Consider the following 26,850-nt stretch of genomic DNA (forward strand, 5'->3'; position numbering starts at 1 on the left):
CTCCCATAAAGATATTCTTTTGGAAATAAACCATGGTTGTGGATAAGTTATTACATTTAGGCATTCAGATGTTTTAAAAGCTTTTTTTGGTATCAGTTTCCAATTTGATTTTTATCTCAGTATGTAAACTACAAACGCTAATAATAAGTTCTAATTATCTAATTATCTATATAAAACTTTAAATCAATGAAGACATGTAAAGTGATTTTAATTGTATTTTTCTTGAAAAAATTTTTCTGAAATCATCTTCAGTATTAGATTGAATAATATCAATGCCAAGAAAATCTGCATGATGTATTTATTTGTGTATTTACATTTTAGATTTGAAAAATGTGTGAGTGCTAAGGAAGCTGTGGAGACTGACCTTTATAAACGGTTTGTTCTGGTGCTGAATGAGAAGAAAGCAAAGATCAGAAGCTTACATAAATTGTTAAATGAAGTTCAAGAACCAGAAAAGAACATGGAGCATGAAAGGTATTTTGACCATTGTGTTTTGGAGACGGCAGATGCATACATTTAAGGGGAATTCCTTCCCAAAGTTCATGAAAGTTAGATGCCAATGTTTTAGTATTATGAGGTCATTTGATAGTCTGGGGTTGGATGCTCTGGGTGTTAGATGCAAGTGGACTGGAGAATTCTCAATATGGTCTTTCTATGTCTGCCCAATTGTCACACCTACACATAGATAAATCTCATGCCAGTTTTGTGATTTAAATATGTTTAATTCTTAGACATCACTAAGAAATATACTAATTAAGAACTTTCATTTTCTATGGAACCACAGAGCTGGACACACATTTTTAATCTTGATGTCTAAGCAGTGATTAATTTTAGAATCAAGTGGCTCTGAGTATGGATATGTACTTAATTTTCAAGGAAGAATCATGGGTGACTTATGACTGATATGGCGTGGGCAGTTATAAGTATTTGAGGCATTAGCTGATATAGGTTTGGGTCTATTACCCTGAATCTGAGAGAAGGAACAGGTTTACTAATGACATCATACAAAGAATATAACTTTGATGTCAGATGATTCTAGTTCAAGTGTTGGTCTGGTACTCATATCTAGTAGTACGTGACTTTGGGCAAGTCCTTTAAACTCTCTGTGATTTAAAACCAAACCTTACTTAGGTATTTTATAATAAGAATAAAAGTGTGCATCTCAGAATTTTGGGGAGACCAAATGAGAGGCAGAACTGCTTTGAAATCAGGAAAATATTGAACACTTTGTGACCCACAGAAGGTGATTTGGAAGGATAGTATTTTGATTTGATAGATGAATAATAAGTGATAAGAAACATTCGAGAATTAACTATAGTGAGCACTAAGCCACATTTAGATTAGGTAAAAGAGAAACTTGTCCTTAAGAGAGTTAACATATAGTCTTTGAAGTGCTTTTATCTTAATCATATATATTTCAATGTATATTTGTTTAATTATAATGTTTTTCCAGGGATATTTTCTATAATGACTTACTGGTGAAGTGGATGCCTAGCCAGGAATGAACCCATAATGTATAATTATACCTCTCTCTGTTTCTAGGGAAACTACAACACATTCCGAAGTGACTTCTGACAGAGATGCAGTCTATGATGAGAGCACTGATGAAGAAAGTGGAACCCCACCGAATCCCTCCGTGTTAGCTCCAGGTAAACTAAAGACATCTATTTCGTTTGTCGAATATCTCGCTGGGGCTTATTATCTATTACTTATTATGATAATAGACCATAATGAAAAATGCTATGAAAACAATTTTTCTACAAAAATTATTTAGGGTTTTGAGTCTAAGACCTCAAAATAGTTAATGTTAAAAATTAATATTTATTATAAAATGCAGCAATATTAAAATATAAATTAATATTTTTTTATAAAATGCATTAGCAATGACAAAACAAGCAAGCGTGCACACACACACACACACACACACCAAGGTATATTATTCCTTATTAAACACAGATACATAAGCAATAAGCAAGATACGCCTTCACACTAGGTATCTTCCGGCTCTAAGCTGGATGCCTTTAACATTTAGATCTTATCTAGCTAGAGCTGTTGGTCGGGAATGGAGCAGGGTGCTTTAGAATAAAATGCTTAGGTTTTCCTGAGGTTGAGTCATTCTCTCACTATTTAGAAAAGTAATTGTAATAGGGTGAGATGGGTTAAGGAGGAAGATAACAAATGGCAGTTTAAAGTACCTGAGCCTTGCTCAGTCCCTCAGATCAAGTACCCAGCACGTTTTTAAATCCACAGAGTATTTTTCTAGAATTGTATAGATTTCCTGGAGGTGGGAGCTCCTGAACTCATATTTACAGGATTCTGACATAGGCCCAATATTCTCAAAACAAATATTTGATTCATTTATTTAGCAAATGTATTTTTCAGTGTCGATTATGTGCCAGGAACTTTTCTATACAGTAGAGAGCAAACCACAAAAATTTCTTTTTTTCTGGAGTTTAAATTCTAGCCAGGGAAACATAATAAGAAGATGAACAAATTAAAGTATGTTAGGTAGGGATAAATGCTGAAGAGAAAAATAAACCAGGGAAAGATGCTTTAAAAAAAAAATGTCAGAGTAGGAATAGAGATGAGGGTTGTGGTTTTAGCTAGGGCATCAGAAAAGGCTTCAGGGAGAAGATGACAAGTCTGTTTGTATGAAGAGCATGCCAGGCAGGAAAAGCAGTTAAATACAAAGCCCTTGATGTGAGACTTTGCCTATGTGATCAAGCATTAGCACAGACAGCAGTATGCATAAAGTGGAAAGATGAAGACAGCTGGAATTGGGAGATGAGGTCCAAGAGGCCAGATCATGTTTAAGGCCTTATATGCTATTGCAAGGATTTCAACTTTTGCTTTGAGTTAAAATGTTGCAGAATTTTAAACAGTCAAGTGATATGATCTGAGTTAAGTTTTTACAAGATAAATATGGCTGTTGTGTTTAGAATAGGGTATAGGATAATAAGCAGAGAAGGATATATAACAAATGGAAAGCTAGTTCAACAATGAGTGGAGGGTGAGAGGGGCTTAGACCAGAGAGATTTCAGTGAAGATGGTAAACAAAAGGCAGATTGTAGAAACGTTTAGAGGCAGCAGGATTTGCTGATGAAATAGGTATGGGTCATGAGAGAAAGACATACCGATGATGGTTACATTTTTTGGAATGAACTACTGAAGGCAAGCAATTGACCTACAGAGTTGAAGGAGATTGCAAGAGGAAGGTTTTGAATTCAGTTTTAGAAATATTAATTCTGAGATGTTGAATAGGGGGTTGGATTTACAAATTTGGAGTTTGAGGGCAGGCTTCTTGCTGACATATAAGTAATGATGGTGTTTAGAGCTGGCTAAGTTCTCAAGGGAGTTAGAGAAGACAGAAAAGAGCAGTGGTCCAAGGACTCAGCCCTAATACACTTGAAGGAAGACGAGGAGACCAAAGAAGACAGAAGGAGTAGCAAATGTTGTAAGTGTGGTATCCTGGAAGCCAAGTCAAGAAAGTATTTCGAGTAGAAGACAGTGGTCAGCAGAGTTGATGCTACAGATTGGGCAAGGAAGATGAGGACTGGGCACCGAGTGCCAGTTTTAGCAACACATATGTTATTGGAGATCCTAATAAAACATTTTCAGTGGAATGGTGGGCAACAGAAGAGCATAGGAAATTCAAAAGGAATGACTGGAGAGAACTGGAGAAGAGTCAGCAAGTATAAGCAATGCTTTTAATAAGTTGCACTATAAAGAAAAGGAAGGACCTGGGGCAGGAGCTGGAGGAAGAAGTGTGATCAAGAGGGTTTTTGTTCTTGTTTTTTTTCTTAGGTGAGAGAAATAATGCCATGTTTGCATACTGGTGGGAGTAAATAAGGAAAGAGGGATAAACTATGTCTAGGCAGTAGGCAGAAGTAAGAATTGCTGGAATACTGTCTCTAAATAGATAAGAAAGATGAGATTAAATGCACAAATGGCAGGATTCGTTTACTTAGGATAACGGGCACTTCCCCTAATGACAGGAAAGTAGGTAAAATAAATGGACAGAGACACAGGAAAGTATTCAATTGCAGTCATGGAAACTTACTGGTGTTGATTAAATTAGTTGATTGATTAATCTGATTCTAATTAGATTTGAATTGGATCACACAATCACACACAAACTCATTTTGTATATAAAACTTCATTTGGAGGCTATGCTTGGTTTACATTAGTGGCCCATTTAAAGTGAAATCTTTTCTTAATAATCAAATGTAATTGAAAACTCACAAAGGAAGAGAATCTTTACTCTTTCCAATTTGAACATTGAGAATCTTTATTAAATACAATGGGCTTTGATTTTGTTTCTTAGAGAATCTCACCAACCTTTGATGTAGATGAAAATTATTTTTGAAAAGAAAATATATGGTTAAATATGGGTATAGGAGAATGGGGTCCTTTGTGTGTTCAGTCTCTTTTAAGCAATGCTTTAAACTATAATTATACTATTTAAAATTTGACTTAATGTTTCTTCTCTTCAAAAATGTTTAGGTCATTGCATATTTTTTCTATATTTTACATAGCATTTTTTTTCTATAACTCATAATTAGTTCTCTACATACTTGACCCATAGGTCTCTGATTCTAATTTTTCTTGCATTTAACTTGCCTTTGACAAGTTTCTGATGTCAAGAATTAAGAGCATTTTTGTTAGAAGTTGTAACTATTCTTTTCCTTCTGCTTCAGTAAGTATTTGTGAAACTAAAGTTTACTAAAAAGAAAAAAAAGTAAATCTCAGATCTACAATACTTGATATTGAATTAAGAACTAGTATTTTATTTATTATTACTGTGTTTTTATGGCAGAGCAGTGAAAATTTCTTCCTTAATTTATTTTGCCATCTTGATAGTAAATGACTTATTCTTATGGTACAAATACATATGTGAATTTGTTTCAGATATTTTAGATATTTCAGGTTCATGTGTGCTTTCCCTACAATAAAAACAAGAGGAAAACAGATCGATGTGATTTAATACATTTACTCTATCTTTCAGAAAACGATTTCTTTAAGTGACTAAATGTGTAACTTGATAGTAATTTTCATTATGTAAATAATTTTCATCATTATTAAAGTCACCAAATTTCCTCATGAGTTTTTCCACATTACCTCATTCCTACTTGATAAAGAGGGTTAGTGAAACCACAATTGTTTAGTGATCCACAATATTCTTTCAGGGAAAAGATCTGTTTATTTTTATGCATATACCCAGAAGTAGGGTAGGAATATTATAGTTTGTGAAAAACTGATAGGTAACATTTTTTATGAAAAATCTATCTATTTTATTACTTTTTTCCTCCAAAGTTTTAAAATTTACCACATCATTAGGATCATTGAGGCAATAACTAATGACAAGTGGTCCAATCTAATAAATGACATCATTCTCACACATACATCATACTCACATGTACTCCACCATATTTAAAGATTTAAGAAAAACCTTTAAAGTGTTCATTAACAGTTTATTAGCTAGAAGGACATGTCTAAAGTGTGCTGAAACTTGAACATGAACAACTAAATTTTATATTTTTCTGTATTAAGATTTGCTTTCTCTCTGTCTGAACTTCTGGAATGTCTAGGTAGAAAACAATGATTTTATAGACTCTCTTTCCTAAACCATGACTATACAGGAAAACCCCAGGGTTCATAGATGTTTCACTTTGTTTCAGATTAGGATTATGATAGATAAGGTAGTTGCTGTGTTCCCTATTGATAGCTCAATTCCTGGATTACAAAAGAGGATGGGTCGCTTTCACTCTCATCTAATCGGTATTAGCTCCTTGTGACTTTAAGGATCTCTTGGTTAGTCTGGACTGCTCCTACCTTCAGAGTTTTTTGTTTTTTAATTCAGTGGAAGCCTGTTGAGTTACTATAGATGCTATTAAACAACCTTCTCTACAGGAAACCATCTGTTTCTTTAGTTGAAGTTTAGGATAACATCTAAACTATCCTTGGCTGTGGAGAAACTTCAAGTTGAAGTAGGTCTACTGAATAGTAGGGCCTCACCACAATACACAAAGATGTAAGCTTATTGATGTAGCATCTTCGTGACAAAATAGCCAGCAGTGCATCCAAGTGGCCTTTCATTTGCCCCAACAATATGATTTAACCTAAAAAAATAACTTAAGGTTATGCAGTTTTCTATATTGTTTCAAAACCATTTTGATACTGCAGTAAAAGTAGAAATTATATGTGAAAATAATTTTAAATGTATATGCATATTCTAAGAATTTTAGCCATTATTATAAAACATTTTTTAGTCTTAATATAATTGAAAATGTATATGAATATTAAGTAGAAAAGTTGGATTTATTTTATAGAAATAAGATCTTTATGTGAAGCATATTGAAAACATAGGGTTAATTGGCTCCTAATTAGCCACTACAAGAGGAATTATTTTAATGTCTAGTCAATTAATTTTTATATTATTTTAAAATTATCTTAAATAATCAACATTTTTACATTATAATGACTTCTATTAGAAATTGACAAATTTCTTATTAGAGAACACTTAAATCAGCCTTACCAAAAGTACAAATAAGAAATACACTTATTCTAGAATGTTTTACCCTTTTTGGCTTCATATTAAAGGTGCACAACCAGTAAAAACAAGTAAAATAAGCTTTCTTACCACTTTTCTGCATAATTATTAGCCCGAGATTTAGCACATTAGTTTAATTAGTCCTGCTTCTTAACCAACAGGAAGGTCCCTGTATAACTGCTATCAGTAATTCAGGCTTCTGTTTAGTTGGTGGGCTTCCTGAAAGGAAGTGTGACTATAGAATAGCCTTTTTGAAAATAAATGAATGGCTATGTCAAGCAGTTGATGAATACTGACATAGTAGCTTTTAAAAATAGAACAGAATCCAAAATTTCCAAGTCTCAAAGAGCTCGTTGCTTTGAACAGTGAATGTCTACTCACAGAGGGGATAACATGTACTGCCAAAGCGATTACTCAGAAATTCAGCTTTGGAATCACAGATTATGCCCTTAATCTTATCCAGCTTGTTTATCATAGACACATTTATTTATAAATTCTAAATAAAAAGCTTGATTTAGTAGAACCTATCACAAAACCGGAGAAGCAGTTTGAGTGTATTTCCTAGCAATCATGGGCTCTTACACGTAAGCTGCATTGCTGAGGAATGACATCATATTTTTGAGAAATCGAGATCTAACTAATGTAGTTCTAGATCTTCTAATGCAAGCCCATCATTTTTCAGATGAGGAAACAGAGGCCTAGAAAGATCAAGTACATTACTGTTGGTAACACAGGAGAAAAGAACGAGAAAGTATTTGACTTCTGTAACAATCGGATCCCTACATTTGCACGTTTCTTTTTGAGACACTATAAAAACCTTTGGGAATTTGCTAACAGTAAGGAAATTGCCATTGATGCAATAAAATAATGAGAACTTTTTTTCTCTTAAAGAGAAGAGAGATCCTACTTATACGTAAATTTTCCATTGAGTTAGTGTCATCAGATTAAACAAACAACACTTTATGCTGTAAAGTTTCTGGAGAAAATTCCAGAATATATGTATTTCTATTGAGGTCATCCCTCTGTATATTTTTAAAAATTTAGATATAATTTATGTTATAATGTTGTGTAAAGTGTACAATGTGTTGATGTGGTATATTATGTATTGCAACGTGATTATCATTGAAGTGTCAGCTAACACCTCTTATCACATCACATATTTGACATTTCTTTTTTGTGGTGAGAACAATTAAAATCTAGTCTCTTAGCAACTTTGAAGTTTATAATACAGTATTATTGACTATATGCACTATACTGTACATTAGATTTCTAGGACTTACTGACCTACCAGTTGCAAGTTTGTACCTTTAAACAACATTTCCCTAGTTTCCCTACTCCCAGCCTCTGATAACCATTTTTCGACTCTGTTTTTATGAGTTCGGGCATTTTTAGATTCCACATATAATACATTATTTGTCTTCTCTGTCTGACTTGCCTCACTTCTGTAATATTAATTGCTTCAGATTTTGACTTAGTATTTATACATCTGAGAACTCTCAAATGTATCAAAAGTCATTAGCAAATCTATGAAAATTTCTCTATACCCCACTATTAAAGTATAACTTTGATATGACCTCCTAGTCAACTATTTCTACATCTTTATAAGTTCTTGGAGAGATAAAAATACATTTTGTTAAGAATATATGTCTCTGGTTATAGATAAATAAGAAGGTTGACAAATTCTCTCCTCCAAAAGTAATTATAAATCTAAAATTGTCAAAAAAATAAACATACATTTCAGTGCTCTGGAAATTAGCAAAAGGCAACCAACAATATGAGAAATGTTTATGCTTAAAAATTGCTGAAATTCAGGTAGTAGTAGGGAGTCTGTGGAGTTCTTGCCAAGGCTGCCCTCTTTGCTGTTCCTCCATCCTTCATTCCCTGAGCTTGGTAGGTATGAAAGTTCTGTCAGGACCTTGGAGGCCATGAGGACTGGCAACTATTAAGCCATGACCAAAGAGGTCTCACTTAATTATCATCCAGCAGTGTTGTTGGTAGAAGCAATGATCTTGGCAGCAGTGATGAAGTGGGCTGGGCCAGTTTATCTTAATAACCTGAGGTTAGCCTGCTCTGTGGATATGTTTATATTGTCTTTCTACAAGCATCTATGGCTAGGATTTTACAGAGTATGATGGCTTGACATAAGTAGTCATCTACATGATGTTTCAGTGGATAATATATATATGAGAAAAAAATGTGGTTACTTATTTAACTTAAACAATTTTTTTTTCTTTCTTGCATCATTTCTCAGAGTCTTTAGGATGTTAATGAGCATAATGATGAAGGGTAAAATGCACTGTGAAACAGATCTCTAAATTATAAGACCTTAGGAACTTTTTAAATGGATCTTATTATTCTATGGAACTCAAGTGAGAAATCCTGCTTTAGATGGTCTTGACTTGTATATTAATTAGATGAGAAAAGGGGAAGTATCTAAAGAAAATAAATATTTTCCCAGGACAGTCTCTGTATATCCCAGCTTTAAGAGGACATGTACTAAATATGGCAGAGGATCATATAACTAAGGATATAATCTCAAAGGACAGAACTTCAAAATAACCCATGAGCATAATATGAAACCTCAGAACATTCAGTGACTTGTAGGAATTCTGAGATTGGTTTAAAAATAACATTTTTACCATTGTTCTGGTGAGGAGAATAGTCTGAGAAGGCACTTAGGACAAATGTTGGTTGATATAATTAATGATCATTGGTGACAGAAACGCTACATAAATGCTATTTAAATTTGGTCTATTCAATTCAAAGTGAATTCTTAACCTCTGGTTCTTAACATTTAGTGGGAGTATCCTTGAGCCCTTTGGAATTATATGTAAATTATATGTATTTATGCATTTATTAATTTGCTAAGGCTGCTGTAACAAAGTATCACAAACTAGGTAGTTCTGGAGGGTGGAAGTCTGAAATCAAAATGTCAACAGGGCTGATTCCTTCTGAGCTCCATGAGGAAAGAATCTGTCCCAGGTCTCTCTCCTTGGCTTGTTGATGACCATCTTCTCCCTGTGTCTGTTCACATCATCTTCCCTCTATGTGGATCTCTACCCAAATTTCATCTTTTAATAAGGAAAATGATCATTTTGGATTAGGGCCCACAGAGATGAGTCATTACTTTATTACATCTAAATACTGTCTCTTCAAATAAGGTCACATTCTTAAGGACTGGGGATTAAGATTCCAAAATGCCTTTTGACGGGGGGATACAATTCAACCCATTACAATAAAAATGTACATTTTTTGGAGCAAGGACCCAAATTTTTGTTAGCTTTTCAATGGGGGCTGTGTTCCAAAAAAAATTCAGAACCATTGACCTAGGAGAACAGTGTTTAAACCAGGAAAAATGGAATAAGATATGTTCAAAAGAAACTTAAGCTTAGAGCAAATGAGAAAATGAGATGAAAAAAAGAGAAAATAGCAGTGTTCAAACAGAAACTGAATCACCATCTGTTAATACTTTGAGCTGGAGGTTTTGTCTAGATCTGCACTGTTCAGTAAGGTAGCCACCAGTTACAGGAGGCTTTTGAATACTAGAGATGTGGGTAGTCCAAATTGAAATGTGCTGTAAGGATAAACCACACATTGGACTTCAAACATTTAATATGAGAAAAGAATGTAATATGTCTAATAAGCTTTTATATTAATTATTTATTAAAATAACATTTTGGATATATTTAACTAAATTAAATTCATTATTAATATTAACTTTATCTATTTCTTTTTTACCTTTAAAATGTGGCTAATAGGAAATGTAAAAGTCTGTATGTGACTCACATTATATCTCTATTTGATACACTTAAGATCTATATGATCTTAGCCTTCAGAGAAGTTCCATGTCAAGCTGTTTCTGTGGTTTATAATAGATTTAGATTATTGTGAAAAACCAAACTTTACTACCAAGTCTTCATGAAGCTCTTAATGTAAGGTCATGAGATGTTTAGGGGGGTGTAATTGAATATTTATGCCTAAGAAACACGAAAGGCATTGCACTGTTTTTTGGATTCATTGTAGTAAGACAGACTTAAGAAAGTCTGAATCATTTATCAATTTGCCCTGGGAAAATGAAGCTAAACTTTTTCACTGGCCCTGTAAAATTGTAGACTATGACCCTGTTGAGACAAAAGGGTGTAATGCATCAACAATCTCTAAATCAGCAGAATGTCCATATGTAATATGTAGGATTCTCGTCTCTCTGTGATTGTGAGAGGGATCTCTACCACAAACAGCTCATCTGGTTCTTTTGGCCATTTCATCAATATCACCTATAAGCCATATGTAAGATCAAAAGGATAGAATAGGTTACAAGTGATAAGATTCTGGAATGCTGCCAGCCCACCAACATTGACATGATAACTTGCTGTAGTTTAGTTCAGAAGGCCTGGGGATGTGTGAAGGATGGATATCAGCAGGCTTGCTAAGCAGAGTCTGAATGCATGATGCAGTGAAACAGAACAGTTACAAGTAGGGTGAGCAAAAGAAAGACTGTAAATGAGACCTTAAGTGCCAAATTCAAGCCTTGTAAAACTTGAGAATGCAAAAATAAAGCCGCTGCAAACAGATACCCATTGACAAACTCAGGATTTTGTGGGGAGTGAGGAAGGTCTATTATTGGGGAGATGACAGAATAAAAAGAAAATGGGGTTATTTCAAGCACAATGGCTAGCTATATACAAACAACCATAGTGATTCTTAACTTAAATGTGTAACAGACTAAATCAGAGGTTGTAAACTGTTGATCCTTGGCATGATCTAGGTCACACACTTTGCCTTTCCTTGGTGACATCACTGTTTCAAATAATAAATTTGAATGCATTTAAATGGGGCATAGGCTTCCTAGCTTTCTGTAGTCCTCTACACTTCCTTTTATCTTAGGTCTAGCCTACTTCATTCATTGATAGCACTTGCATGATTTCTGGAAGTATTTGAGTGTGTGACACCTAGAAGTTGATCACTATACTGACAATGAAGACTATCACAATACTTTTTCTAATTCTACTACTATGATATTATTACTACTGCTACTACCACCACTACCACCACCACTCCCAAGACTTCTGTGTCTACCATTATTACTATTATTGTTCTGTTATGGTTCCACTACCATTATTACTAGTAGCATCATCACCACCATGACAACTATACCAGACTCATAATTATTTAAGCATTTATATATGGGTGCCAGAGTCTATTCTACTTAGGGGTATTGTTTCATTTATATCTAACAATAATCCTACAAAGTATATACTATGATTATCACCATTTTACAACCTACAAAACTGAGGCACAGAAAGATTAGAGAACTTGCCCAAGGTAACAAGGCTAATAAGTCATGGAGCTGAGCCCAGGCATCTGACCACAGAGCTCATTTCTGAGAACCCTTCCTGTGCTAAAGTTCTTTGTGTTCAGTAAGTAGAACACTCTAATTTGTTAAAATCTTAGAATTCTGTGAGTATGATTTTATATTTTAAATTCAAGTTTATTTGATGCTTTCATTTTTATAAAATAAAGCTCCTATAAAAGGAAGCATGGAATATTTGGCCTCCTTTTCTTCTTACTTAATGGAGTAGGTATACATCCTACTAGAAAAGATAGAGCTTGGTGACTTTAATGCACCATTAAGATGAATACGAATGTTCATTTCTCTGTTGGAAGTTCTCTAATGATTTGGTAGTAAAGCAGATAAGGCAGGAGAATGGTGATTTATAGTCAATCCTTGAGTAAAAGGCTCAGGTAAAGAGGTACTAAATAAATATTAAATACTACTACCAAATATCCACATAGACACTCAGTTGTAATTTTAAATATAGACTTATACTATATATTATTTATATATTGTTTGGTAGATATAAATTTAGAATTGTTATATCTTTCTGGTGAATTGACTTTTTCTTATCATTATGAAATATCTCTATGCCTAGTAATGCTTCTGATAATTTTTGTCTTTTGATTGGAGTGTTTATTTATAGTTCACTTAGTTATTTATATATTAGGATTTAGATCTACTAAGATGCTATTTATTTTTTTTATTATTATTTCAACTTTCTCCCCTTATTAACTTGTTAATTATGCATTCTTGTATATTTGTTTTATGGTTTCCCTAGAGTTAGCAGCATATATCTGTGACCTATTACATTCTAGTGTTAATTTTAACTTTCATACTTCCTAGATAATGCTAGGACTTTAGGATACTTTAATTCTACTTAGCCCCACCATCATTTTGCATTGTTATAAATGTATTTGAATTTGCCATATATTCTAGACCTCATAAAGCATTATTATTTTAGCTTTGAAAAATTAATATTTATTTATGTTTATCCACATATTTACCTTTTACTTTGTTCTTTTTTTCTTTTTGCACTTAATGTTTTCATTCAGGATTATTTTTCTTTACCCTAGAGAACTGTCTTTAATATTTCTTTTAGTGCACTTGAGCTTTTGACAAATTCTCCTGGATTTGGTTTTAGTGGAAAGCCTTAAGTTTGAAAGGATTTTTTGCTAGTATAGTTGTTTTCTTTCAGCACTTTAATGGTGCAATTCCACTGGCTCCTTTTGCTCCTATTAAGGAATCATACAGTCCACCTAGACTGAACCAAGAAGAAACTGACCACTTGAACAAACCGATCACTAGAAATGAAATCAAATTAGCAATAAAAAAACCTCCCTACAAATAGAAGTCCAGGACCGGATGGCTTCACCGGGGAATTCTACGAAACATACAAAGAAGAACTCACACCAGTCCTTCTCAAACTCTTCCAGAAGATTGAAAAGGAGGGAATACTCCCAAACTCTTTCTATGAAGCCACCATCACCCTGATACCAAAACCAGGCAAAGACACTGCCAAAAAAGAGAATTGTAGGCCAATATCACTGATGAACATAGATGCAAAAATCCTCACCAAAATATTAGCAAATAGAATCCAACAGCACATAAAAAAGATTATACATCATCCCAGGGACACAAGGATGGTTCAACATAAGCAGATCAATCAATGTAATACATCACATCAACAAGAGAAAGGACAAAAACCACATGATCATCTCAATAGATACAGAAAAAGCATTTGATAAAATTCAACACCCATTTATGATAAAAACTCTCACCATAGTGGATATAGAGGGAACGTATCTCAACCTAATAAAAGCTATATATGACAAACCTACAGCCAGCATAGAGCTCAACGGTGAAAAACTCAAAAGCTTCCCGCTAAAATATAGGACAAGACAAGGATGCCCACTGTCACCACTCCTATTCAACATAGTCTTGGAAGTCCTAGCCACAGCAATCAGGCAAGAGAGAGAAATAAAAGGGATCCAAATTGGAAAAGAAGAGGTAAAAGTGTCACTATATGCCGACGACATGTTACTATATATAGAAAACCCAAAAAGGTCCACACAAAAACTACTAAAGCTGATCGAAGAATTCAGCAGGGTAGCAGGTTACAAGATTAACATTCAAAAATCAGTTGCATTTCTTTACACTAATGATGACTCAACAGAAAAAGAAAATAAAGAAACAATCCCCTTTAAAATAGCACCCAAAGTAATAAAATACCTAGGAATAAATCTAACCAAAGAGGCGAAAGAATTATACACAGAAAACTATAAACCATTGATGAAGGAAATTAAAGAAGACTTTAAAAAATGGAAAGATATCCCATGCTCTTGGATTGGAAGACTCAGTATTGTTAAAATGGTCACACTGCCCAAGGCAATCTACAGATTTAATGCATTCCCTATCCAATTACCCAGGAAATATTTCACAGAACTAGAACAAGTCATAATAAAATTTATATGGAACCATCAAAGACCTAGAATTGCCAAAGCATTACTGAAGAAAAAGAAAGATGCTGGAGGAATAACTCTCCCAGACTTCAGACAATCCTACAGAGCTACAGTCATCAAGACAGCATGGTATTGGTACAAAAACAGACATATAGACCAATGGAACAGAATAGAGAGCCCAGAAATGAACCCACAAACTTTTGGTCAACTCATCTCTGACAAAGGAGGCAAGAATATACAGTGGAATAAAGACAGTCTCTTCAGCAAATGGTGTTGGGAAAACTGGAAGCAGCATGTAAAGCAATGAAGCTAGAACACTCCCTTACACCATACACAAAATTCAACTCAAAGTGGATCAAAGACTTAAACATAAGGCAAGATACAGTAAACCTCCTAGAAGAAAATGTAGGCAAAACATTATCTGACATACATCTCAAAAATGTTCTCCTAGAACAGTCTACTAAAGCAATAGAAATAAAAGCAAGAATAAACAAATGGGACCCAATGAAACTTACAAACTTCTGCACAGCAAAGTAAACCATAAGTAAAACAAAAAGACAACCTACGGAATGGGAGAAAATTTTTGCAAATGAAACTGACAAAGGCTTGATCTCCAGCATATATAAGCAGCTCATATGACTTAATAAGAAAAAAACAAACAACCCAATCCAAAAATGGGCAGAAGACCTAAACAAGCAATTCTCCAAGGAAGACATACAAATGATCAATAGGCACATGAAAAAATGCTCAATATCACTAATTATCAGAGAAATGCAAATCAAAACTACAATGAGGTATCACCTCACACTAATCAGAATAGCCATCATTCAAAAATCCACAAATGACAAATGCTGGAGAGGCTGTGGAGAAAAGGGAACCCTCCTACATTGCTGGTGGGAATGTAGTTTGGTGCAACCACTGTGGAAACAGTATGGAGATTCCTCAAAAGACTAGAAATAGACTTACCATATGACTCAGGAATCCCATTCCTGGGCATATATCCAGAAGGAACCCTACTTCAACATGACACCTGCACCCCAGTGTTCACAGCAGCAATATTTACAATAGCCAAGACATGGAAACAGCCTAAATGTCTATCAAGAGATGACTGGACAAAGAAGGTGTGGTATATTTATACAGTGGAATACTATTTAGCCATAAAAACCGACAACATAACGCCATTTGCAGCAACATGGATGATCCTGGAGAATGCCATTCTAAGTGAAGTAAGCCAGAAAGAGAAAGTAAAATACCATATGAGATTACTCATATGTGGAATCTAAAAACAAACAAAGCATAAATACAAAACAGAAATACACCCATAGACATAGAATACAAACGTGGTTGCCAAGGCGGGGGGGAGTGGGAAGGGATAGACTGGGATTTCAAAGTGTAGAATAGATAAACAAGATTATACTGTGTAGCACAGGGAAATATATACAAGATCTTATGGTAGCTCACAGAGAAAGGAATGTGGCAATGAATGTGTGTGTGTTCATGTATAACTGGGAGACTGGGCTCTGCACTGGAATTTGACACAACATTGTGAAGTTATTATAAATCAATAAAAAATGTTAAAAAAAAAAAAAAGTAATCAGCTCTTAGTTATAGTGATGCTCCTTTGAAGTTAGTGGGTTTTTTATAGTTGATGATTTTATCCTATGTTTCTGGTGTGTAGCAGCTTTTCTCTGATGTACCTAAGTGTGGTTTTTGTATTTTTCCTGCTTAAGATCATACAGCTTCTTGAATTGGTAGCTTAGCATCTTTTGAGATGCCAGTTTGAGAAAATTATAGACTGGTAGGTTTTTGAATATTGACTCTGTCCTGTTCCTTCTCTTCTCCTTTTCAGAGTTTCCAATTACATGGATATTAGACTTTCCCTTATGCTAGAGTTTTCACCATGTTCCATACATTTCTTATATCCTTTTCCATAATTTCAGTCCTTTCAGCTTTCTGTGTTCCAGCCTAAATATTTTCAACTGCTCTACTTTATTAAAATTTCCAGTATTTGTTAAGTTGTTCTTTATTTCCTTTTTATATCATGAGTCAATTAGGCATGCATTTTAATCTACTGTGAAGATATGTTTCTCTCTGTTAGGTTGTTATTTGCTTGAAGGTGGTGGTCTCTCTTGGCATCTAGTTCATTCAGTGTCTCACAACTAAAAGGAATGCACTAACTTTAAAAAATAATTTAATTAGTGAATTCAATTTATGTATCGGCCCCTTGCTGTTTTACTGATGGAAAAATGTATATAATGTACTTTGAAACTGTTTTTACTCCAATGATAACATGTTTCAAAATATATAGAAGTGCCCAAACTAGTAGTTATGCATTTTGAAGTCATATACTAAATGGACCTGTAGTAAACTGTTCACATAATTAGGAAATAGATGTCTTAAACTATCTACATGGTTTTCCCTGGTTAACACTGTGCTTTGTGGCACGCATTTTCAAAATTGTTGTCTAAAGATAGTTATTAGCTTGTTTTCCAGTTGGGATGATTTTGGGTACAAGTAACAACGATTCAATTATAGGTAGCAATAAGGAGTTTATTATCTCACATAACAAATTTGAACATAAAGAATTTCCATGGTTGCATAATTTAGTATCTCTACAAATGTCATCGAGAACTCAAGTTCGCTTTATCTTTCTGCTTTGCTGTCTGAAGGCTTTTTCTCTCATGTGGTAAAGTATAAGATGGCTGCCATTGCTTCAGCATCATATTGATCATATGTTTTTGTAGATTTTTTTTCAGGGCTTCTTAAAGAATTGCCACAGACCCTTTCCTGAAACTGTCGCTTGTAGGAGGAATAGTATAGTTTCGGTGATTGGCTTAACCAGTTAAGACTTCATCTGTTAGGCTTACCTGTGGAAAGTAACAAAAAGGGTCTCTGTAATCAGAAAAGAAGGGGAGGTAGAATGGCTTTTGGCTAGACTTGGAAAAAAGCAAAACTAAGAGTCATCTCCTGAAAAAGTTGTATTTTCCATACCAATATCAGAAATCCTTCATGCTTGGTGAAGTGAATTGGTCAAGGAGTTTCCTAGGAAAGAAACTAGGTATCTATATTTTACAATGTGCATTTTGCTCTATTTTTTTAAAAAGTTCTTTATTTAGTCTTAGTTCTGTGATCATTGAAATAATTTATAACAATTTTTATAATGAAGTATGTTTATTGTTCATAATTTTGAATGTATATGGTAGACTGAATGTTGGTTTCATATTGAATTTCTCATCGTGATACTACTTTTAAATATGTCATCTTGATTATAAGAGCATCTTGCTCTTACTACTTGAGAAGAAAAACCAAGAAATTTTGTGCCTCCAAAGTTTCTTTCTGAAGTAAGACTTGCATAAAGGCTCTAAAGAGGCAAAACTAATTTGTAATCTCAGCCAACACTTGAGAAGGAATTAATATGTTCAAGAATTGCTATAATAAATTTACCAGTGCTCAGTTGTTGAAAAATTGAGTCTACACCTAGGGTTTAGAAGTTGGCCAATAGTTAGTGATCATCCATTCACAATAGGTATCTATGTTTCACTATTTTCAAAAACATTGTTTTGAAAGATCTTTGTTGTTTTTTTTTTTATTCGTAGCATGTAAACTTTGGTGGTAAACTTCCTTCATTAAAAAAAGTTCATCAATACCTTGATAGCCTATAATGAAAAATAATATGAGAAGGCATATATATATGTGTGTGTGTGTGTGTGTGTATAACTGAATCACTATGTTTTACACGAGAAATAACACAACATTGTAAACTGACTATACTTTGATAAAAAGTTAAGTGAAAACAACAACAACAAAGTCCAGAGCTGAAGTAAAGTGTCCTAGATGCTGAATTTTAAGTACAAACTCATGTCATCAGTTTTGGCTACATTCTCTTTCATAAGGCCTTTTGTGATATTCTGCTTTCCTCTCTGTCTTAAACACTTCCCATCACTTTTTTTGATTAAGATGTAATTAGAAATGCTCCTTACCATCCCTATAGTAGCAATATGGGATGTATGCATGTTAATAATAGCCAAATATTGGCAATTCTGTATATTTCAACCTAATATTTCTAGCTCCCTTCATGCAAAAAAAAAAGGGACCATCTTGATTTACAAAGGATTTGTCCAATGCAGATTAGTACCTTAACTGAATCCCATCAAAAAGTGATAAAAATCAATAGAAACAACTCCAGAATTTAAACACTATAGTTCATTCTTTCCATGTCTCTTGACATAGTGCTCCACTGTTTATCATCAGAGATGCGTTTTATGGTATTGGGAGGGAACTGGGAAAGATGCAATATAACTGGGAATTTTTTTAAAACAATTATTGTGTAAGCTGGACTGGAGATATGAGGCTTTGGCATATACCATGATATTCTCAGGTATTATGCTGGTAAATACTGTGATGACTACAAGATGCATTAACTAAGATTATACAGGTCAGCCTGGACTCTTTCTTCAGTATATCACCTTGGTGACTCCAGGGTTATTAAAACTGCTGGGGCCATTAGTGTTAACAGTGGTGTCAGGGATGCTTCTGTTATTGTTAACTCAAAAGACCAATGATGAATTTTGAAGAAAATGCTATATGCCTTGCTTTAAATGCATTTCTTATTTTCATTTAGAAAAAAAAAAGTTAAAATTGAGTACTAACAGGAAGATAAATTTGAACCAGAGAAATATCTTCTAAGAAATGATCTTCACTCCATTAAAACTATTCCAACAGACAAATATTAAAATACCTTTTGCTAAAAATGAATTCTGTGACCAAAAAGTTTGGAGAACACTGAGTTAATAAAAATTAAATATGTTTCTTTACTTCTAAATTGTTCCATCTTTAATATGGTAATTAGTATGCATTTTCAAATACAGCATGCACCATTTTCCACAGTTCAGCATTTTCATTATTAGAAAGTTAATTTATTTTCAACAGAATGTGAGATTATTGAAAATTAAATAAAGTGCATAACAATATTTGATATACTTTTAAATTTGCCTTTCTATACTGGAATTAATTTCATTGATATTAAATTAAGTCTTTAATAAATAATGTTTACTGAAATAGAGGCTCTGTGCATTTATCTTTTCTTGTTTTTGGTTTTTTTTTAAATTGAAGTATAGTCAGTTTACAATATCAATTTCTGGTGTACAGCATAATGTTGCAGTCATACATGAACACACATATATATTTTCATATTCTTCTTCACCTATCTTTTCTTTGTTTACTTTTGTTGGTTATTCTGTTTCATAGATGTATTTATAGTATACTTGATTTGGAATTGCAAAATTTATGAAGTTAGGTGATACTCTATTTTAAAATAAAAATTTTAATTGAATCAATTTTGAGAGATTTTAAAAAATATTAAGTAGATTTCGTTTCCCTGACAAAACTCTTGCCACTTTCCTTAATAAAAAAAGATGAGTTTCAAAGAGTAATTAATGTGACTTTTTTTTTTTTTTGAAATTCTGAAGGTTTCTTTTCATGATTTTTCAACTGCATATCAAGTCTTCTCAGTAGCTTTCTCTGCTATAGTATGGTATAGTTTTCCCAAATGAAAGAAAATTAGACTTTGCTATCATTAGAGTCAGGATTCATGTGAATAGTATCTTTAAAACGTGGTGTGTGAAAAGTATTATATACTTGCTGTAATTTCCATTACAAAGGAGATCAGGAATAATGAATCATTTCTTTAAAAAATTTAATTACTTTTTAAGTGACAACTTTTCTTTTACATTCTTTTAAACCCAAAGATAAACAAAACAAACAAAAAATAGAATCTGATAGTTAAATGGAGAGCCTCCCATAGTCATGCTGTTAGTTGGAAAGCCTTTATTTCAAAGCCAGTTTTTCATAGCTGATATTATAAAGAGTGTGATTGGCTGCTCAGTCACTGGTAACTCAGAATAAGAAGTGTGTTACTTTAAAAACATGAGATGAAGATGCCGCCACTTTATTAGCATCTTTCTGTTGCTTCACTTCATGCTTATTTAGGAACAGAAAATTAAAAACAAAAAATTAAATACTTCAAGAATTAATCTGTGTAGCTCTCTTAGAAGGAAAAATTGACATCTCTTGAATCACCAGGTTTTTGTAATTCTAAAGAAAAGTTACCCTCTTACAAGAATTCCTTTTTTTGCGTAGAGTTGCTTGTGTATCATTCTATCTGCTCGCTTAAATATATAAATTGTACCAATCCACATGTTTTAGGTGGTACCGCAGTCTAGTGCTACTTCCTTGTTTGAATGTCAGCATCATGAAAACAAAATACAGTGTTCATAAGGAGAGGCATAGCCTATTTTAATGGAAAAGATTTAAACCGTGAGCCGAGAGCTCATGTCTAATCTTCCCTTTATTATTGTGGAGAAGGATATGTGTCCCTTACCTCTACATCAGGCAGGGTTTCTGGAAGCCATTTATCAATAATAGATATGAAAGTATTTGCACTCTGTAGAGCATGTGGACTAGTATTATTCTTATCGATGTTACTCTTTCATGTAGGAATTTATTGATTCTAAAGAACTTCTAAAATACAGTTGTCTTTGTTTCCCATTCTCTTTGTTCTCTGTGTTCTAAGAGGTAGTTGAGTTAATTCAGTGTTACTCCTTTATCACCTAGCACAGTGCCTTGCACACAATAAAGGATTTTTCACATTTTTTTAAAGTGGTGAATGAATCCTTTGCAGTATAATTGAATATATTTGAGATGGACACAATAAGTGCAATTTACATTGGATTATTATTTTTAATTCATGTTACCTGCCATGTTGTTTAAGCATCATTAGTAAAATTTGACAGATTTGGTCTTCTATCATTATTATACAGCATAACATCAGGGCTGCCTCAGAGTTTATTTTAGCATCGTAATATTGCTAAACAAAGGCCAGCAGTTATATGACTTATATTTGATGCAATTTCCTACCTATTTCAGAAGGATAAAGTATGGTTTATTCAGTTGTTTTTCTCTAAGCTTCATAACACTTATTTAAACATGGTGCCATAACCAAATTAGCCTAAAAGACTCCATTCATTCTCTATTCTTTGGCTGCTGTGCCACTTACTCACAGATTCATTGACTATGATTATAAAGTGCCTGTGAGACCCACTTACGTAGATTCGTCATTTTTTAGAGTTTGAATGAGTCACAATTCCCTCTGCTGTTGGACTTTACAACATGTAATAAGGTGTTTTTAATGACTTTCCCTACAAAATACACTTCTTTCATCTGCAGGTCAGCCTGGTTTAAATCTCTATTTTGTTGGACACCACCCCAAAGCTAACTTTTATTCCTCATTATTCTTTTCTTTCTGTGAGACCATATCCTAAAATACTTTAACACAGTGCCAATTAATTGTGCTTCCGTAAGATAGTTTCACGAAAAAAGTTGCAATGGATATTTCAGCCTTTTCGTGAAAATCAGCTTCTACATTTTCTGTACTCTGTCAATTTTAAAATGTTCAACAAATGCCACCCATTTAGTTAGTTGTTGACGTGCCTGATTGTGAGCTCCTAAAGAGAAGGGATAATACCTTGGTTTACCCTTGCTTTCCAGCATCAGCACCATGGTTTGTATCTCATAGGTAGCCAACATTTTTGTCACATTGAATTGTCCTAATAGTTTTATAACGGGTCTGTGAAAAAACCTTACTAGGAAACGCTCCACAAACTATTGCCTCAAGTCAAAAAATCTAACAGTAGCTGAGTTGTCAAGTTTCTCAGGTGGCTGGGCAAAAAAATTAGGGCATTAGGCATTAGAGCATTAGGACTTTCGTCTGCTACTTGTACAGTTTGAGACTGAGAACTGAATATGTACAGTTTTGTCCAAATCCATTTAGATAACCTCTTACCCCTCTTTCATCCTAGTATCTAAATTAGGATTATTGTAATCAAATCTTGTTTAAGAGCAAGGTCATGAGTCTGGTAAGTTTCTGGTCAAAAGAGTAACGGGAAAGTGAACTAACATTGATTTTATGCTGCCCTGTTGGGATGCCATGCTAGGTGCTTTACATAATTGATCTCTTTGCATCTTGACCACAATCAATAATAGACCTTATAGCTCTCAGTTCAAAAGAGGTTAAGTAATTTGTCCAAGGTCACTCAACTAGTAAGAGAAACAGCCAAAATTTGAACTCACTTGTGGCTGACAATAAAGTCCCTGTTATTTAATTACTCACTCTGTTCTTTAAGCTTTTTACTATCAATAACTAGATTTGGTTGTTAACTCTTAACTTATTTTACACAAGTGAACTGACAAGATTTAATGTAAAGAATATTGAAGTCAGACAGCTATTTTGACATTTACTATACTGGAAAATAAAATTATTGAGACATTATAATGTAATTGTATGCATAGAAAGGATCAATCTGTAAAGAACCCTTCATAGTTTAAGAAGTCCAATGACAGTATAAATCTTACTTATTTCACTGACTTTGACTTGGATAACTATGTTTTCCTGTGTCTGTCTGTGCAAAAGGCAAATGGAAATACCCAGTTGATTCTGATTTTCTCTGAGAAAGACTAAGAGCCTCCTATACTCTTCCTTATCCTTCGACACTCTGGAGGAAGTTGCTATTGTTAATAATTGACTAGAGTACTCACTTGGTATCCATGAGGGATTAGTTCCAAGACCCCTGTGGATACGAAACTTTAAGGATGCTCAAATCCCGTATATAAAGTGGCGCAGTATTTGCATATAATCTATGCACATCCTCCCATATTCTTTAAATCATCCCTAGATTACTTACGATACCTAATGCAGTGTAAATGCTGTGTAAATAGTTGGCAGGGTGCAACAAGTTTGTGTTTTGGAACTTCCTGGAATTTTTTCCCCAAATATTTTTGATCTACAGTTGGTTGAATCTGTGGAAAATTAAGATCAACTGTACACCACTTTTGAAGCATCTAGTTATCAACAATAATTAATGAATGATTAATACCACAATTTTTACAGCACTATGGAAACCTAGGATTCCTCTGCAGTTCTAGAATACCCTACTTCTCTGGTTAAGGCATTTTTTGATAACCTCTTGCATTTCATTTTTCTCATCTGTAAAATTTAAGGGGAAAATTAGATAATCTCTGAAGTTCAGTCAGTTCTAAATTTGCAGTTTTCCAATGCATTTAAAGTCTGTTCATTAATACGTTAACATTCCAGTGTATTAAAGTTTGTTCTATGATAAGGTCAGGGAAAGTCTACGGTGTCCTAGGAGATAACTTTGTAATGCTATTTGTGGAAGAGTATTCCTAAGTTTTCATCTACCTAATGCCATCCCAGTAATTCTGAAATCTCAGCTTTATTTCCCTCCATCTAATTTTTGAAAAGTCCTAAGATACTTGATAATTCTGCCCATCAGAATGTATCATCTAGAAATATAATCAAGAGAAAACTTACAGTGGTTATAAAATCAATCAGCCTGAGCTAGAAGAACATTTCTTCTATGTCACTAGGAAAATCTATGCTTTACTTTATTTGTATTCCCAAGGTGGGGGTGGTATATTAATGGAGACCACTATAGATTTAAAAACATTTAAATTTAAGCCTCTTTAAATATATATTTATATATTATATATTAATTATCATTTCATATTGATAAATATATATCATTTAATACCATAATTGTCAACACAACAATAAAAATTAGCTGAAGCTAGCATCATTATTAATATCACTATTATTATTGGTGGTGGTGATGGTAAGAAATACCACTGTTAAATGCAATAAAATATTACTATTTTATATAATTTTTCAAAAAATATTTAAAGAAAATATGCTAACAACAGTCATTTTAGAAATTCATATATTTATTAAAGTATTTCTGGAATTTAATCTTATTAGAATATGATAAGAGATTTGTGAATAGAGAGAGTGGTGGTCTTCAGAAAAGAGGACCCCTTGCCTCTGTAACAAATACTTTTGATTTTGGAGAAGGGATCTGCCAAGCTTCAGAGAAATGTAACTTGTTAGGATAAACAATAAGCCTTCATCCCCTTGAGCCTTTCAAAATTTGGACAAAGCAGCTGTGTGCTAATAATTCTTTTAGTGCTTATTTGGGTCAGTAGATGTTATTAAATGCTCACAAGCCTTTCTTGAGCAAATTCTGTGATTTGCAGCTTGATTTTAAATAAAACAAAACAAATATTAAAGAAGAAGGTGGAAAATAAAGTAATAAACACTAATAAATGCTAATAGACACAAAGCATTCATCTGTGTGTGTTTATGAGCAAATAAGAGACAAATGTATTTATATAATTGGTTTTCTTCATGTTGAAGTAAGTTTGATTTTTCCATGAATCAATCTATTTTTCATAGAAGCAGCAAGCTTAAATCATACCTTTTAACAATATGGCTCCAAGTTTCATCAGTAATAAAAAAATTTTAAACCATTTTCTTAGGAAGTGTAAAAGTTTTTAAGACAGAATTTTTGAAGCATAAGATACTAAGCAAAATACGGTTAACTTTTCCTTTAATAAATGGTTAGTTGCTAGGAGACCACAAATAAATGTTAATGATTCCAAGATTCAGACATTTCTTAAGGAGGCTTGTATCTCTTTATAAAAGTTGTTTAATTCCTGTTCACACTAGACTCTGTCATTAAAAATTAAATGCCTAATGATACTGTTCCCACAGAATTTTAAATTTTGTTGGGGAGAACAGAAGCAGTTGTAGGGTAGAAGAAAATTAGAAAGCATCAAATTAATTTATTTACTCCAACATTTGTTAAGCGCCTGTTAGGTGCTGAGCCTGATGTCTGGCTCCAGGGTTGCCATGTTAAACAAGAAGTGGTCTCTGCCTTTTAGGAGTCTACCGTCTATTTGAGGAAAGAAACATCAAAACAATTAATTATAAATGTAAAGTAGCAAGTGTACAATTGTAGAAGGTACTCAGTGTATGGTAAGTGAATGAATGATTAAAAATGTTTAAAAAGCTTTGGAGAAAGTGCTGTGAAGGTTAGAGGTTGGTTTACAGAGCTGGTGAGATCTGAACTGTGTATTGAAGAGTTAAGGAGCAGAGCTGAAGAATGCGCAGGTTGAGAAAGTACAAGACATTGCTGGCAGAGAAAACAACATATACAAAGGCATAAAGGCTTTTTTAAAAGAAGAGTAAAAGACTAGGACAAATTCAAGAAAGGGTGACAAATTGTATGTGACTGGCTCAGAACATGTGTGGCGAAATGGTGAGAAATGCTCTGGGTGGAAAGTCTGAGAGTAATACAACTAGACTGATACTTTAGAAAGAAAACTGATCAGAGTGTGGAGGATGGGACCAGAATGAAGAAACCCAGAAGGCAGAGATGAATGAAAAGTGTATTAAATTAAAATGAGAGAAAACATTGTCCTCCAACATAAAGAGGGCAGAGATGGCGAGCTATTGGAGACTGAATTGACAGAACTTGATTCTTCCACACAAAAGGGAACATTCTGACTTTAAGGTTACTATCTTAATTTAGTAGGTAGATGCTAAGGCTAGTAATCAAAACTAATGATTTAAAATTTTTTATACTGAATTTGTTTTGGGGAGACCTCAGATTAAAAAAAAATTGTCTTGGCAATAGTTGGAATTCTATGTCCAGAACTGGGAATGCACACAAGGGTAGATGCTCGTGCCCTTGTGTGCAGATGGTGCTGAAGCTGTGAAAGTGGGCAGGATCTCCAGGGAGAGCTGGTACCCTGAGCTATTGAGAGTTCCGAAATTTATCTGCTAAGGGCACTGTCAGAAGAAGCAAAGATTATTTTTGAAGGGCTTCTAATGTAACCCAAAAGAAGTAATACAGGAGTGTGAAAACCAGTCTTTATATTTGATATGTAGTTAATGTCCCACAGGAGTTTCCAAGAGTGATTCACTCACTGTGTTAAAAATTCAGTAATACATAAACTAATTAAGAAAGTAAAAATTTGACTTGTAAGATTTTTAAGTTAATGCATTTGTTAAATCATTGCATTCATGTCATTTATTTGAAAATCCAAGAAGCACAACAAACCTGTTTCTTTTGTCATGTATAATGCTTAGGTGAATCAGTTCTGGTAGAGAATAATGCTTTCCCAGTCCCAGGACATGTATCCTTTTTTCTTCTCACCTCAGAAGAAAAATCTGTCTCTTTCAAAAATGCCTTATGCTCTAAAATAAGGTTTGTAACTTTTATTGAGACGCACAGTAGGAATATTTTTCACATGGCTCTTTTCCCTACACATACTCTCTTAGCAATCCCATCCAAAAATCAGTTCCCTTGATAATAATAAACACTTACACAACGTTAATGCGCCAGGCTAGGTGCTTTACAAATATTCATATACTTAACTTAAAACAACGGAATGAAGTAGGTACTGTTATTATCCACAGTGAAATTAAGCAGTTGGCCAAGGTTACACAGACAGTAAGGGAGGAAACTGGAATCTGTTGTCTTCCTTTAAAGAGTGCTACTTTTTGCTCTGGCAGGCAGTTAATTTACTGGCAGAAAAGCTGGATCCTTTTTCTTTTCTTTTTTTTCAAGCTTTCTTAGGGTGGGTCCAGACCT

At 33.7% G+C, this 26,850-nt stretch overlaps 1 protein-coding gene across 3 annotated transcripts in view; it reads left to right on the top strand.

The window, feature by feature from the left end:
- XRCC4 (X-ray repair cross complementing 4) overlaps window positions 1–26,850 on the top strand; it is a 225,868-nt gene that overhangs the window by 100,073 nt on the left and 98,945 nt on the right. For all 3 annotated transcript variants that reach the window (XM_014554096.2, XM_014554098.2, XM_032475537.1), the window contains exons 5-6: window positions 322–474; window positions 1,543–1,649. In XM_014554096.2, coding sequence (XP_014409582.1) covers window positions 322–474; window positions 1,543–1,649 — 260 coding nt within the window. The remainder of the gene's footprint in view (window positions 1–321; window positions 475–1,542; window positions 1,650–26,850) is intronic.

The sequence above is a fragment of the Camelus ferus genome, chromosome 3 (assembly GCF_009834535.1).
Source record: "Camelus ferus isolate YT-003-E chromosome 3, BCGSAC_Cfer_1.0, whole genome shotgun sequence".
NCBI lineage: Eukaryota > Metazoa > Chordata > Mammalia > Artiodactyla > Camelidae > Camelus > Camelus ferus.